The following is a 15,671-nucleotide window of genomic DNA, read 5'->3' as shown; positions in this document are numbered from 1 at the left end:
TGTACATATAAAAGAGTTAGAATATTTACATTCCTGAACGCCCCCTGCTGGCAGTGTGCTGTACTGCGGCGCTGGAGTTTCCTGTTGAATGTCCCTGTAGAGCGCAACAGGAACTTCCAGCCCGAGCTGCGCCTGCGACAACACTCACCGCGAGCAGGATTCCTCCGCAAACTCCCTCAACCACTCCAAACCACCGCGGATTAACCACCGAAAACGGTCTTACAAGTTAACTTCATCCTGTCAGCCACCTCAGAACTGGAAATCACAACGGGAAATGCATGAATGAATAGTCGAAGCGGATAGTTGGTCCTGGAAATCTCACGTAAGGGTGGGTAGAGCGGAGCTTTGCCTTACTTTCATTCTGGGTGTTGTCTTTTTTCAAACGCTTTCTCTGTAGTTAATTAGTCAGTCAACATAGTCGGCGTTCGCGTCGTTTTGTTCAAATATATGTTTATGTTTCAGTATGTGCAAGGCAGAATGGAAAGGTATTGTCGGGTTGAATTCCTTTGAGTTGTTTGAAGTTTCACGTCGTGGATGAAGTGGGCCTGTTCACTCGACTGCGCGTTTGAAAACGCGAACAGCACGTACAGTCGACGCGACTAACTAGAATAACTAATAAACGAAGTTGCCTGTACTGCAAACGCAAGATAACTCTTCGTAGTTTATAATAAGTGCATTATAGTTTGTCGCGTAGTTTGGGTGAACAGCTTTCTGTACAACTTTACTGAAACTAGTGTTTCTGTGTGTAGTTATTATGGCACAGCAAGTAATGTAGTTATTTTGAGTTTTTTTTGTATGCTTGTCTTTCAGATATTAGATATTTGTCCATGCTTGCCTGTCAGATACACCCCTCTATCTATCTATCTATCTATCTATCTATCTATCTATCTATCTATCTATCTATCTATCTATCTATCTATCTATCTATCTATCTATCATTTGTATGAATGCTTAATAGTTCATTCGAGCATGGTCTGTAAGCATCAGAATCTGAAGTTAACCAGAATTTGGTGATATTTAAAATATTGGTTTGACACGTTTATCTTGTAGATATGTTTTTAAGACTTGTTAAATGTGAAAATAATATAAAGTTGTTGTTGATAGTGAAAAGTAAAGAAGACATGTCCCTGATAATAAATTCTAGGCGACAAATATCGTCCCTTAATAATAAAAAAAACCTCAGTGTTTAATATATTTATGAATGTCTACTTGATATTCTAAGATTATGGTTTACAGAAACAAAGTTAAGGAGAAATTGAATTGGTTTTCATGCCTGTTAAGCAACCTTCAATCAGAGTAGTCAACTTCAGTTGAATCACAGCACTGTAAACTTTTAGTTTGTCTCCTTAAACCTTGTCAGTTTGTTTCCTGGATGCAGATTAAGACTAGACATGGATTAAACCGCTCTGTCAGGGGTGGATCTCTTTGAAAATCCCTTTAGTCTAGAACTAGGCTTAGGCTATGTATGTAAACCGATTCTGTGGTGTCAGTCCCCCTCGCCTAATCTTTAATCCAAGATTTGAAGACAGAAAAGAAAAGGAAATGTCTTTTATTGGCTGGAGGTCAGCGGGACTGTTGAAAGTTCAGGCACGCTGTTCATCAGCCCACACCCTTTTGAGATGCTGATAATAATGCTTTAGGAAGTTATTTTGTTCCACTTTGGCAGCCTGAGTGGGTTTTATGATTCAGCAGATTATTTAGAGCAAATTAAGCCACAAAAAATCTGTCAGAACACAAATTAAGATATTTTTGATGAAAGCCGAGAGCTCTCAAACCCCTCCATAGACAGCAATTTATTTAACACTTAGAAAGGTAGGAAATACATTGTTAAATTAGTCCATGTGACTACAGTGGTTGAACCTCAAATTTATGAAGCGACGAGAAAACATTTTGTGCTAAAAAAAACCCCAAACAAAAATAATGACTTTATTCAACAATTTCTTCTAGCTTGCGTCAGACTCTAAAAGGCCTGTACACACCGGGACGAATATTGCGTGCACTTATCGCCATCGTTTTTCGTGACGTTTTTCAGCGCGTCTTGAGTATTCACACCAATCGATTTTCACTGGCGATGCGCCGAGTGAACGTGCACATTCAGTAGATGCGCTCCCGGTACACAAGGTGGTGCTGCGGCACTTTACGCTTCTGACACTCGCTTGTCACACAGAAGAAGAAGAGAGACAGTATTTACGTGCTTGCCAAAACCCATAAGACATATTATGTCTATGGCCAAAACCATTCACACACTTTTTGTTAACTGGCAAGCAGCATTAGCAGCTCATCTTCTTCTTTGTCTACTTACTACTTCTTCGTCGTATCAATGTGTGCTCGGCAAGACCGTTTTGTGCTTGAGCGCCACCAAGTCGTGTTTTACTGTCACTTCAGCAGCTCCAGGCACGTGAACAAAAGCGCTGATTTCATTGGTTGGCCAGTTTTTAACGCACCGCATCAAAATAAGGAGGCGTTACACGTCGGCGATAAACGCGCACGAAAATCGGCCCGGTGTGAACAGGCCTTTACTCTGGTGACGTAGTGTAAACAGTGCAGCGCTTCCTAGCTCTACAGCAGAACGACTCGTGCGCATGCGTCGTGGTGCTCACGTGAACAGCATCGGCCAATGGTAAGCCGGCGTTCTGGAAGCGCTGTACTGTATTTACTACGACAACAGCATAGGAGACTGACACAGAAATGAAGAAATTGTTGAATAAAGTCATTATTTTTGTTTGTTTTTTTGCGCACAAAAAGTATACTCGTTGCTTCATTAAGTTAAGGTTGAACCACTTCAGTCACATTGACGATTTTAACAATGTCTTTCCTACCTTTCTGGGCCTTGAAAGTAGGGCTGTGCGATATTGAAGAAAAATGCGACATGCAATACCTTTATAAATAATGCGATATGCGATACGATATTGCTTTAAGTGTGTAAAATCTATTTAAATTATATAAAAAAAAATGTTTAAGAAATTAGAATGATACCATTTATGTGTTTCACATTCTTTCTGGGAAAAGAAAGCATCGCTACAACTTCTGAAAGTGACCAGCAGTGTTTTAGCAAAAAATTGTGTCACAACACATAAATGTAAACAAACCAAAAATGTAATGCCAATATTTATATACCAAAAACTCTTTGCTTGACTTGGTAATATATAGTTATATCAACCTAAAACTTAACATCAAGAACATCCAGGTAAACAAAGACACCTGAACTAGGGGTGGACGATTATTTTTGTTATTTTAATTTATCTTTGTTTTTAAAAATAAGAACTAAAAACAGTAGTCTTCACATGAATTAAATATACACTGATACATAATAAAGCTACAAAGGTTATTCAGCCAAGAGTGGTTTTCTCTTTTTCTTTTGTTGTTTGACAGACAGCGGCAGGTTTACTGTATTAGCAGGCTGTCACTTTAAGACATAATGCACGGATCCTATTGACATTCGGTTTCTTTCCCCAACTGATATCGTTCATTTACATAATCGACTGTGTTTACATGAATACTCATCAAGACAGCCATTTTGACATAACTGTGTGTGCACGAAACAGAACTGAAGGGATCACGTTTTCAGAGAGGCGGCTTGTGCTCACGCTTCTGTGTGTGTGTCAGACAGCAGACAGCGCGAGACTGCAAGGAGTTGTTTATTGTTAAGTTTAATGTGTTTAACTCTTTTTAATGTCAAGCAAGTCACATAGTTAACAGTAGCCTATTAAAATCATTCAGATATTGCGTGCCATTGTGATATGCATATTGCGATATGTACATTTGCGATATTTCGATATATTGCGCAGCCCTACTTGAAAGTGTTAATTAAATAGCTATGGAGGGGTCAGAGAGCTCTCGGATTTCATCAAAAATAATCTTCATTTGTGTTCCGAAGATGAACGAAGGTCTTATGGGTTTGGAACGGCAAGAGGGTGAGTAATTAATGACAGAATTTTCATTTTTGGGTGAACTAACCCTTTAAATTTCAATGGAGCGATCTGTGATAAGTATTAATATATGTGAAAATCTTGATCCATTTTGCGGCTGTGCGACTGCCTGACCGGATGTGTATTCTAATCAAAACTATGATTGTGAGGTAAGAATTACCAATATTTTTACACTCAAAAAATGTCATCTGTAAAATGGGTGGTTGAGTTAATTATGTCTGAGAAATTATTTTATAATTGTTTACATTGATTACCCCTAGAAAACTATGATTTTCTTTCAGATGTATTGGTAGTCATTTGATTTGTGTGAATATATATATATTCTTACATTTATTATTCATTCATTTTACCATGGCGAATAAGTGAAGGGCTGCATCACGGCCAGTATGAAAGTTCTGTGCAACTGCCTCTAAGAGGATAAATCATACGTCAGAATGTCGGAGATAGTGGAAAAGGGCATCTTTATAGGCTTAAAAGATCCAACCAAACGCATGTTTTACTTTGATGAGTACAAATGTTTTTTGTGTAATGCAGCAAGATATGACATTCTAAGTTAGTGTGTGGTTTTCTCTATTTTGCAAAGTGTGATATAAAGGCAATGTGTCAAAGTTGTGTGTATTTTCAGTTAGGGAGAGCACACCAGTGTGTTCTGCATGTTATGAAGTCTTTGTTTGTGTGCTGCCACGAGAGGAAAATGTGTGTGTGTGTGTGTGTGTGGATCTTCGAAAATTTCAGAGAGGAAGGCACTGTATGCAGCAGGTGTTGAATCTGATTCTGCACAGCTCATGTGGTGCAAAAAAGCGTGGCATTTTTTTCCATCCTGTGTGCAGCTGGAGTTGAGGTCATGTTTTGGCATGGTCAGTTGATATACATTTAGCACGGGTGGAAATCTTCTCAGTGTGTTTAATACTGACTTAGTGGATGTCCGGTAGTAAAAGAGCTCAGGGCAGACGGCCAGACCAGGGCATATGTGATGTCACACTGAAGATGGCAGTGTCGGTCTCAGGGAATGTATTTTGGACGGTTTATTGTGGTTTTGATATTTTTTAGATATTCTGACTCGAGTGTACATAGGTCTGTGTGACTTTAGAGAGTAGCTTAAGTGTTCTTGCATTTCAGATTGAGATTGATGTTCATGCTCAGAATCAGTGGCTTATCTCCACCCTTGGCTGTAGGACTGGAGACAGTTCAACGTCCAATGTAGTCATTCTTGTTTAGTCTCCAGTCTTGTTTATTGACAATCAGCATGAAGTCTGGTCCGCTTTACAGCTTATTCTGACCAAGAATATCCCACATCGAAGCAACAAACCACAGCACCTCAGCAAAAGAAATCAGAAAAAGGGCTCTAGTGTTTCCCTTTGCTGAAAACATCAACAACCATAATGCACTTTTGATTTTGTTGCCACCCCTCTGTCAAGCTTATTGTCTGTGGGCATGAATACAAAAATGTGTATCGAAATCTGTTCAAAATTCAGAACCCTGCACATTAGGGGGTGGGCAATCTGGTTTTACTATTTTACAAGTGACTGAGCAGTACAGCCAAACTAATTTCCCTATTTTAAAAATGTAGCTTTACAAGGTAAAAAAAAGTATATAAATGAAAATTAATGACGGATCATTTCGGAAAAAAGAAGAGGTGATCGTAAATGAAAATCTTTATTTATTATTATTTTTTTTTCCTTATTAGAAATAAGAAGGAAATTTTCCCACCGGTTGATCGACATGTGACAATACCGGTAATACCGGTATCACCGGCGGGGGCTTTTAAATCGCTAATTCTAAAGTGAAAGTAAAATGCGCACGGCCGCTCTGGCATTCATAACGGTGCGGAGAAGTGCAAGTGTTTTCAATGAAAATCTTCCATAGGAATGAACTGAAACTTTCGATTTAGAATTAGCGCCAATTTTTGGGTGGGTTACTTGAATGGTGGGTTCATCAGACTATTATGTATCATTCACACCGGACGCGAATAATTCATGCGAAGTTGGACGCTTGAACATTTTGAGTTTACTCGCTTCATTTGCGCGTGACATTCACTTCACAACAGACGCGAATTCACGTCATGGGAGGGGCTTCTGCCAGCCGGCTCGTCTCGTTGAGAAATGGCTGACATGGGCTGTGTTTACGTCTTTTTTGTTAAAATCTAATGTGTGACGACAACCTAGTTTTAAGACTTTTCAGGCGATAATGTAGTTGTTTAAAGCTCAAATCTGTGGTTTATTTATAAAAAGAGTGCCTATTTGAACATTTTATCTGGCGTTTTCGGAGTTGTGAGCTCATGGATCTATAATTTGTTCCCTGGCAAATCGTTTAGGCTGAGGGCAAAGTTAAAGTTTCATTACTTTTTTATTTTTAGGCTATATTTTTAGGCTACAACTTTACGTTACAGTTGTAGCGGACTAGCACTGACTTCGAATGTTTGACTGAATTGTTTGCTTTATTTCATGTATAGCTTATTATACCTTTTACTTATACTTTTGTATTAATGATCAAACATAAACTTGCATTTAACAAAAAGAGACTGGGTTGTGTTTCATGTAATTTAATGATATCACAGTGATAATCATATTGTCTGAACCAGATATTAATATACAGATTTTCTCCTCATTGTTGTCACTACTAGAGCAAGCTCCTGATTGGTTAACGCGGCGCGAATATCCGGCAAAGTTCAGAAAGTCTATTCGCGTCTTTGCATTGACTTAACATGTAATCACTCGCGCGAATCGCGTCATTCGCGGCCGGTGTGAACGCACCATTATTCTTAATGAAAAACACAACAACAAAACAGTACAATGACAAACTCACTTAAATAGACGTTTTTACATTTCACTTTGAAACCAAATCTTCCGCCGTCATCTTGTCAGTCTCTTGGGATAAATTAAATCTGACTCCTGCTGCTTATCTGTGCTGCGACTCTCGTTCGGCTCGCTGTATTGAGCAGACACATTCCGTTTTTTAATGGTCTGTTCTCTAACCCAGTGGTTCCCAACCACGTTCCTGGAGGACCCCCAACAGTGCACATTTTGCATGTCTCCTCAATCAAACACACCTGATTCAGGTCATCAGCTCATTAGTAGCTACTCCAAGACCTGATGTGGGTGTGTCAGACAAAGGACACATCCAAAATGTGTACTGTTGGGGGTCCTCCAGGAACGTGGTTGGGAACCACTGCTCTAACCGAACTAAATGATTTTATTACTATAAAAATTAAAAAAAACACGGTGGGGGTGGTACCGCGGTTGGAAAGTGATGTAACCGATGTTGTGCCTAAACACTGATAACACGGTCAACACAGACTATCGCGGCAAGCCTACCGTTAACCATAAAACACAGCACAATGAAGTACAAAATTAAAAATACAGGTAAAACAGCTGTAAAAAAAAAAAAAAAAAAAATATATATATATATATATATATATATTTTTTTTTTTTACAGCTGTTTTACCTGTATTTTTAATTTTGAACTTCAAAATTGGAAAATTTTGCCAAATTAATACAGTACATTGAACCCTATTTTTACAGATTTTATTTAGAGTGTGGGAATGAATTGTGAAGTCGTTTATTCAGGTCTGCATTATATTTTATAATTGCTGAGTTGTTTTATTTGTTGTTGGACTACACTGTTTGTGCATGTTTTTGATTTCATCAGTTCATAAGAGTTGTTTGTTTATGAATCAGACTTGGTTGCATGCTTTTGATTCACTATAAAGCGCTGGAACCTTTATTTGTGAAGGGACTATACTTGCTTAATGTTTATATTTGCATGCAGTCTGCTATTATTTTGCTGAACACTTTCTTTTTGTTTCAACACAATCAATTTAGAAGCAAAGTTACATTCACAAGTTTCTATTGCATAGACAGCTAAATCTTATTTAAAGTTTTATATTGCCCCCTCTAAATTTCCATATTAAATTTCGTGAAACTTGCATTAGTGTCATTACTGACTGATTAGGCCTATAATTTGTAATCTAAATCTGGCCATCCAGAAGAGTAGATATAGAATTATAGACAAAAAGTTTTATCGTGTTTTCTAATTTTCTCTGCTGCCATCCCCATTTATATGACTGTGCTTGATCATGACCTGCCCCGAACAGAAATATTCAGGCGTGTAGAACTTCAGGGACATGACACGGCTTGTAAAGCCTGTGGAATGATTGTGGTCTCTCTAAAAAAACATTGCACTGCTTTTAACTGCAGTGGACCAAAACGCATCATTCTCTGACAAGGCCACTTTGGCTTAATTATCTGGTTTATTGCCAGTAATAAGAAAAATAAGAAAAATAAGAGTAATAAGAAAAGACAAGATTCTGATTGCATGTCAGCATTTTTTTCTAAGTCGTGTCATCTGAAAGAGCAGTTCAGGGAACTCTGCAGCATTAAAGAGGAACAATGTTCAGCTCACTCAAGACAACTTCCCTTTTTTTACCTCACAGGGATTAAAAAATGGTTGTTAAATGTTAAAAATTGGATTTATGAATTGAATTGTGATTATGCAGGTCTGCATGATATTTGAAGCAAGTGAGCCTACGGTGAAAAGTGCTAGACTTCATCAGCCACTTTGTTTGACAGATAAAACCCACAATGTCCACATGTCCACAGCACAACCTCTTACCCACTTCCTTTTTGACAAAAACACTGACCTGAGTGGTTTCATGCTGTATTAGCTTACAAAAATTAATAATACAAATAAATAGACCTTTTTAAAAATTGTAAAGGACAGTAATTCGATTGCATCCTGCTCGTTTATAAATATTCATCATGTAGGGTTTAAATAATGGAACTGCCAGAAGTGGGTGTAACATGCTGTAATGCCTTAGGAAATGATACCAGCTGCAATTATAGCCCCAGCTCATACTGTACATTCCTCAACACAAACTCGGCTCATGAGAAGGGCGCAGTGATTGTGTGATGTCAGTTCTGAGTCACCTTTTTTGTGTTTAGCTAAGTTCATTGTCAGATCAGATTGTTGAGATCTACAGACGTAATAGCCAACAGCGGATTCGTCGTCATTTTGGAATAAGACCGCATGGGTTTATGAATCGAGTTTGCGGTCTTTTAACGATTAATCGCACAGCCCTGTATCTGAAATTTACTTTGCCTCATTAGATTTCATAGCAGATATTTATTCAGTCTAACATGTGTTCAATCTCCGCTCCCTTTCATTTTCCTAATTTAAAGTAGAGCAATTTCTAATTTTATAATAATAATAATAATAATAGAAATTAGAAATTCACCACTAGTGACTTAACTGAATTGCAAAAATAAATATAGCTGCAAGCAATGATGATGGGCCCAAGCCCCGGTGCCACCTCGGTAACTTCAGGGCACGACGGGCAATATGCATTTAAAGCCGGTAAATGTAAAAAGACATAAGCTAAATTTACTGCAGTCAGCTGGTGCCACTATGACCATGATCCACACAGCCACATCCATGAGATCATTTAAATAAACTGTATATAATAAAAGTAATTTTTATATTTTTATTAACCTAATAAATAAGCTATTTATATAAAACTATATTGTCAGGGCACTACAGATGAACTGGTTATATGCCTTTATTGTGTTATTCAAATTGATATTAAAAGATGAGGCCTATGACATTTCTTATCCAGGCAACTGGAAAAATAGACTCTGACATCTAAGGAGCAGTTGCGAACTGTTTACCAGTCATTAAAGCCAGAGAATTTAACATTTTAAACAAAAAAGGAGAAAAATATATATATTTTTAAATTGTGACAAAGTTGTTTTTAATCATGTGCGACCCCCCCCCCCCATGTCAACTTGTGCCTGGCCCGACGATTCAAACATGTACATGCAAAAGTTCAAGAGTTTTTGAGCATGTTAAGGGCCCCAAAAGTGCCTGAAAGGTTGAGAAAAAAAATGACCTAAGGAAAACAACAGGGCCCTCAGATTTCCAAAATGCCACCCCTTCTGCCTAAACAAGTAGTCCTGTCAGTCTACGAGTGCTTACTTATTGTTGTCTATGCACGTTACACAGTTCTTGATAGAAGACTGTATTTTAACATTAAAACAAATGACACTCTTCAGCTTTAATTCAGTGTGTGATTCACATTTTCACATACATTTTTTCAGCTCTCGGCAGATGCAGCTGTCAGTGTTAACCACAGCAGTGTCTGATAACATCACTGTGACTCTAGAGACACTCTGTTCTTCATGATAGACTGCAGTGACCCACTCGCCTCTACTCACTCTCTTCCTCATCACAAATCTCCTTCTGCTTCCCCCCCCCCCCTAAGTTCCTCTCTCTTTTATCACTCTACAAGTGTGTCATGATCAGATACACAAGTGCCTTCCTAAATAAGTCTAGATGTGTGCTTGCTAGTGATGTCCACAGCACACTAAGGATGTCTTCAGTATTTATCTGACAAATTTTTGTTCTCAGTTGTTTACCTCTGCAAGACCACAGTAGCCCTTCTCCAGTTCCTCAGGCCTGCTTTGTGTTTCCTCTTTTGATGTCCTTTAATTGTCCTGTCAGCAACTGCCGTGCACTTTTGGCCATTACCAGTTTAAGCAACGTCTGTCCATGCTAAAACATGATGTACAATTACAGCCAGTTCACTTGTTTAGTGAACAAGTTCTGGACAAGCTGCAAAAATTAAAAACAAGTGAACGGCAAAATGTTGTTCTTGCACTCAGCTATTTGCAGTGACAGACCAATTTATTTAATACAATTAAAATTTTCTGTGAGAGTTTGGAATTTTTAGCAGTTAAATCAGCAGCATGAACTTCTCTTTACAGGAGTGATTTATTGCGAATATGAGGTTTTGCCCCATGAGGGGAATAGAGGAAGTAGAAGGAGGAGGAGGGCACTTTCATTCTGACAGTCGACGCTGTGAGGTGTGAAAAAGTTGCCCATTTTCAATGCTAGGATTTTTTTTGATGTCTTATTTTTTCCTGTCAACTATTAAACATCTTGCTTGCCCCGTTGCCATGGTTTCCAAACATTTCCTTTATTTATGTTAATGCATTGCTTACTATCTATGATATCAAAACAATATAGAGTGTCAGGAGTGTTTTGTACAGAACGATGTGGGTTTAACATTTTTATTTCATAGTCTTGAAGACATTACTAATGTCTTCTAATGGTTGTTGTTGCTATTTTATTATTATTATTATTATTAATAATAATAATAATGAAATGTTGCAAATAGTATGAGTGAGTGTACACTGCTGTAATTTTTTTTTGAAAAGTCTATTATGATCACTAAAGTTTATTATTATGTATGTTTAACATTTATTTGATCACAGGACAGTAATATTGTAAAAAATTACAATTAAAAATTTTTTGGTGCTATTTTAATGCATTTTAAATGTAATATGTAATTTATTCCTGTGCTGCAAAGCTGAATTTTCAGCAGCCATTACTCCAGTCTTCAGTGTTACATGATCCTTCAGAAATAATTTTAAAATGCTCTTGTTCTTGCTCAATAAACATTTCTTCTTCTTCTTCTTCTTATTATTATTATTATTATCAATGTTCAAAGCATTTGATCTCCTATATAATTATTTTTTCTTTTTTTCAGAATTTAATGAATAGAAAGTTGAAATGAATATAATTTATTTGAAATGGAAATCTTTTGTAAAAATATAAATGTCTTTACTGTCACTTTTGATTAATGTAATGCATCCTTGTCAAGTGACATTAATTTCTGACTCACTCACTTAACTTATAAACGGTAGTGTATTTAAAAGCAGTATGTAAGTGCTTCAAACCAAGTGGTGTCCAGTTGTCATCTCAGCTCTGGAATGCCTTTGTGTGAAAATCTTTAGCAGTATGATAAAATACTGATTCAAGAAATAAATTGCAGTTGATATTGTTCTGATTCATCGCTTTTGAAGTGGAAGGTCAAGTCAAGCGTGTTGCATTTTGAGATGGGCATACAGTATTCTTGTCAAATGATCTGTTGTGTACTGTACATTTTGACAAATGTAGTCTTCTACATGCATAAAATATTCATACCTTGTTTATAGCATTAGCAGTATGCTATCCTGAACATAGCCAGGTTTCTTGTCTCATATGTGTTTCATGTTTTGTTCTAGAGTGATGGCGTCCACAGTGACTCTGGAAGATGCTCTGTCCAATGTGGACCTGCTGGAGGAGCTTCCGCTCCCGGATCAGCAGCCGTGCATCGAGCCTCTGCCCTCGTCCCTCATTTACCAGGTAACAACTGACCAGTGTTGCCACAGTTACTTTGAAAAAGTAACTTAATTACTTTACAGATTACTTGATTTTAAAAGTAACTTAGTTACTTTACAGATTACTTGATTTTAAAAGTAACTAAGTTACTTTACAGATTACTTGATTTTAAAAGTAACTAAGTTAGATTACAAGTTACTTTATTAGTTACATTCATCCGTTGCCGACAACACCTCTGCAGCCTCAACATAAAAATGACAACCGTTTTTGCCAGCACTTTATTGGAAGTGCATTTTTAACAGTAACGTCAACAATGTATATCCTGAAATTGTATCTCCAAAAAAAATATTTTGACTAATTTTATAAAATCTAAACATGTTAATGAAAAGGTACAAGTACAGTCTGCACTCAATCAGCACTGCATACCTTATTATTATGACAATAGTGAAGGCTTGAAAAACTCAAATACACCATAGCTTGATGCAGTCGTGTTTATTGTCTTCGTTTCATCAGTCAAAGCGTTTCTATCTTCAGTTTATCCTACATCGCTAGCTTCACATTAGGGCTAAGGATTACTTCTCTGAGGGAAATGTGGAGTTTCTGCTCGAGGGCGCCCTCTGGCTTCCAGTATGAATTAAACGTTTGGGTATCAAATATGAAAAATAATACTTCTCTCTAAATAAATTTATATGACAACCCATATGTTTTTCTCCAATGTACAGTTTTTCCCCCACAGTGGATGCATAAGAGGCTCATATTTCATATTAAATACATAGACTTTAAGAAATTGATATCACAGATAAAAAGCACAGAATTTCTTTATTTTTTTATTTATTTTTTACAATAAATCTTTAGACCTTTCTAATGATTTTTAGTCATAGGCTGTCTGCATATTAACAGGTAACCCAGCAGGTTTTATTTTTTGTAAAATAAGTTTTCTGTAAAATATAAATGTTATTTTATTAGTATTATTATTATATTGTTATATTTATTCTTAAATACTCTATTTTTAATTTTTTTAATAATTAAAATTAAAATGTTATTGTAATAGTAATATTTCTAATTTGTTAAATATTTGTATTTATTGAATATAATCATTATTATTAGTCTCGTTAATATATAAACATTAATATATAAAATGTTATATGCATACACTTTTAATTTGTAAAAAAATAAAAAATAAAAATTGCATTTTAACCAGAATAATCACAATTAGAAATCTTCCCCAAATCGTGCATCCCTAGTTTATCCTATCACCCTAGTGCATCCCCTGTTCAATCTCTATTAGGCTATTAATATGCTGTTTTGTAATCTATTCTATTTGAGGGCAAGTTTGTTTTAGCCTATTTTCATTTTGGGCCTAAGGTTTTGGGCATTTGGTACGTTGTTGGCTGTGGAGGGTTACTAATGTCATTGCTTTATTGCTTTTTTTAATTATTTCTTTGATTTAAATAATTTTGGTAATGCATCGAATAGGTCTTAAATTTCAATCTTTATGGTCTTAAAATGTCTTAAAAAGGTCTTAAATTTGACTTTCTGAAACCTGCAAGAACCCTGAATTACTTTGTGTTCTTATTAAATACATTTATGAAAAACAATTTATATTTAATTTTTTAATTTATATTTATATATGAATGTAAATAATTATATGGGCCTACACAAATAATATAAAATACAAGATTTATAGTTTATTGTAAACCTAATGTGCAGCTCTGTAAAGGGACAACAATTATATGATCGATACGTGAGAACAATATATTTTTTAATAATCTTTAAGTGCACAAAACTATGAAAATATATGAAACGCTTCAAAACAGAGCGGCAACAAAGCGCTTATGCGCATCCCGGGTGCAGAATGATGCACTTAAAGGGTTAGTTCACCCAAAAATGAAAATTATGTCATTAATTACTCACCCTCATGTCGTTCGACACCCGTAAGACCTCCGTTCATATTCGGAACACAAATGAAGATATTTTTGTTGAAAGCTGATGGGCCTCCATTGGCATTCAGTACATTTACACTCCCAAGACCCATAAAAGGCACTTAAAACGTCGTTACAAAGCCCATCTCACCACAGTGGCTCTACAATAATTTTACGATGCGACGACAATAGTTTTTGTGCGAAAAAAAAAATCAAAATAACACCTTTATCCAGCTTGTTCTTGTCTTCCGTGTGTGCTTCCACGACGCATGCGCGAGAATATTACGCAGATCCAACGTTCGGACACATGACCCAGAAGCGATTTGTTTACAAGCAGAGGAAGACGCACGTATCTAAGCTGTTGAATTCTACATTTATCGTGCTTTAGGTCTCGGCGTAGTTCTCAAAATCGGGCTAAAGTGTGCATTTCATGGATTCCCGAACACCGGCGCTACGTCATATTCTCGCGCATGCGTCGTGGAGGCCTACACGGAAGACAAGAACAAGTTGGATAAAGGTGTTATTTTGATTTTTTTTGCGCACAAAAACTATTGTCGTCACATCGTAAAATTATTGTAGAGCCACTGTGGTGAGATGGACTTTGTAACGACGTTTTAAGTGACTTTTATGGGTCTTGGGAGTGTAAATGTACTGAATGCCAATGGAGGCCTATCTGAAGCCTTTCTCAGCCATCAGCTTTCAACAAAAATATCTTCATTTGTGTTCCGAATATGAGGTCTTACGGGTGTCGAATGACATGAGGGTGAGTAATTAATGACAGAATTTTCATTTTTGGGTGAACTAACCCTTTAAAGCAACATGGAATCAGTTTGTGCAGTGCAGCGCGAGTGCACATTGAAAAGTTCACGGCATAAAGAGAAGATGAGCGTTGAGCCCACAAATCCTAGTCTACTATGTAGCCTATATCGGTCCAAACATTCACTGATTATTTGTTTCTTCACAGATTTAAATTCCGGTTATTGTGCGTGTGATGCTAATTAATAGTCCTTGTGTTGTCACCTGGGTAGCGAGCACAACATCTTTCAGAAACCGCTAGATAAACTTCAGCAAGATAAAGTATTTTATCAACATATCAAGTATTATAACGGGAATATATCATATGGAGTGAGCTTTACCGTGCAGCTGACTGTAATCGAACGCGACGCGCATTTTTGCTGAACGGAGAATGACAGCTACAGCGGAGGAAAGACATTCAGCTATGGAATGGCTTTAGATGACTTTGTAGGCTACTAGCAAATAATAATATGCTAATAATGCTTGCTGAAGGATAATGTGACAATATATATTTCTGATGATTATTTAATTACCACAACATGCCTAATCTGAGCAAGTGACTGCCTGTCTTGAGTTTTGTCGATAGACGGAGGCGGCAAGAAATTTGACGGAGGTGGCCGCCTCGTAATTCTCTATGCAGGAAAACCCCTGCTGAGACTCAACAAGAAAGCAAAAATATATATTTTTACTAAGGAAAATGACAAAAATAGTAACTCACAGTGACTTGGATAAATTACTTTAATCTGATTACTGGTTTGGAAATAGTAACGCGTTAGATTACTCGTTACTGGAAAAAAGTAGTCAGATTAGAGTAACGCGTTACTGGCATCACTGCAACTGACCCCAGAGCAGCCTATCATCTAGATCC

The 15,671-nt window shown here is 36.9% G+C and overlaps 1 protein-coding gene across 3 annotated transcripts in view; it reads left to right on the top strand.

The window, feature by feature from the left end:
- The first annotated feature begins 60 nt into the window (after positions 1 to 60).
- Positions 61 to 15,671, top strand: part of cyfip1 (cytoplasmic FMR1 interacting protein 1) — a 62,403-nt gene continuing 46,792 nt past the window's right edge. Inside the window, exons 1-2 of one of the 3 annotated variants that reach the window (XM_079840713.1) lie at positions 61 to 328; positions 11,990 to 12,110. In XM_079840713.1, coding sequence (XP_079696839.1) covers positions 11,994 to 12,110 — 117 coding nt within the window. In that variant the 5' untranslated portion in view covers positions 61 to 328; positions 11,990 to 11,993. Of the gene's footprint in view, positions 329 to 4,039; positions 4,079 to 11,989; positions 12,111 to 15,671 lie in introns of those variants that run through there. The other 2 variants (XM_079840714.1, XM_079840712.1) reach the window with 2 other exon arrangements.

The sequence above is a fragment of the Gobio gobio genome (genome assembly GCF_949357685.1).
Source record: "Gobio gobio genome assembly, chromosome: 17".
Classification (NCBI taxonomy): domain Eukaryota; kingdom Metazoa; phylum Chordata; class Actinopteri; order Cypriniformes; family Gobionidae; genus Gobio; species Gobio gobio.
Note: the sequence above shows the minus strand (reverse complement) of the source record. Positions and strands in the feature narration are given on the sequence as shown.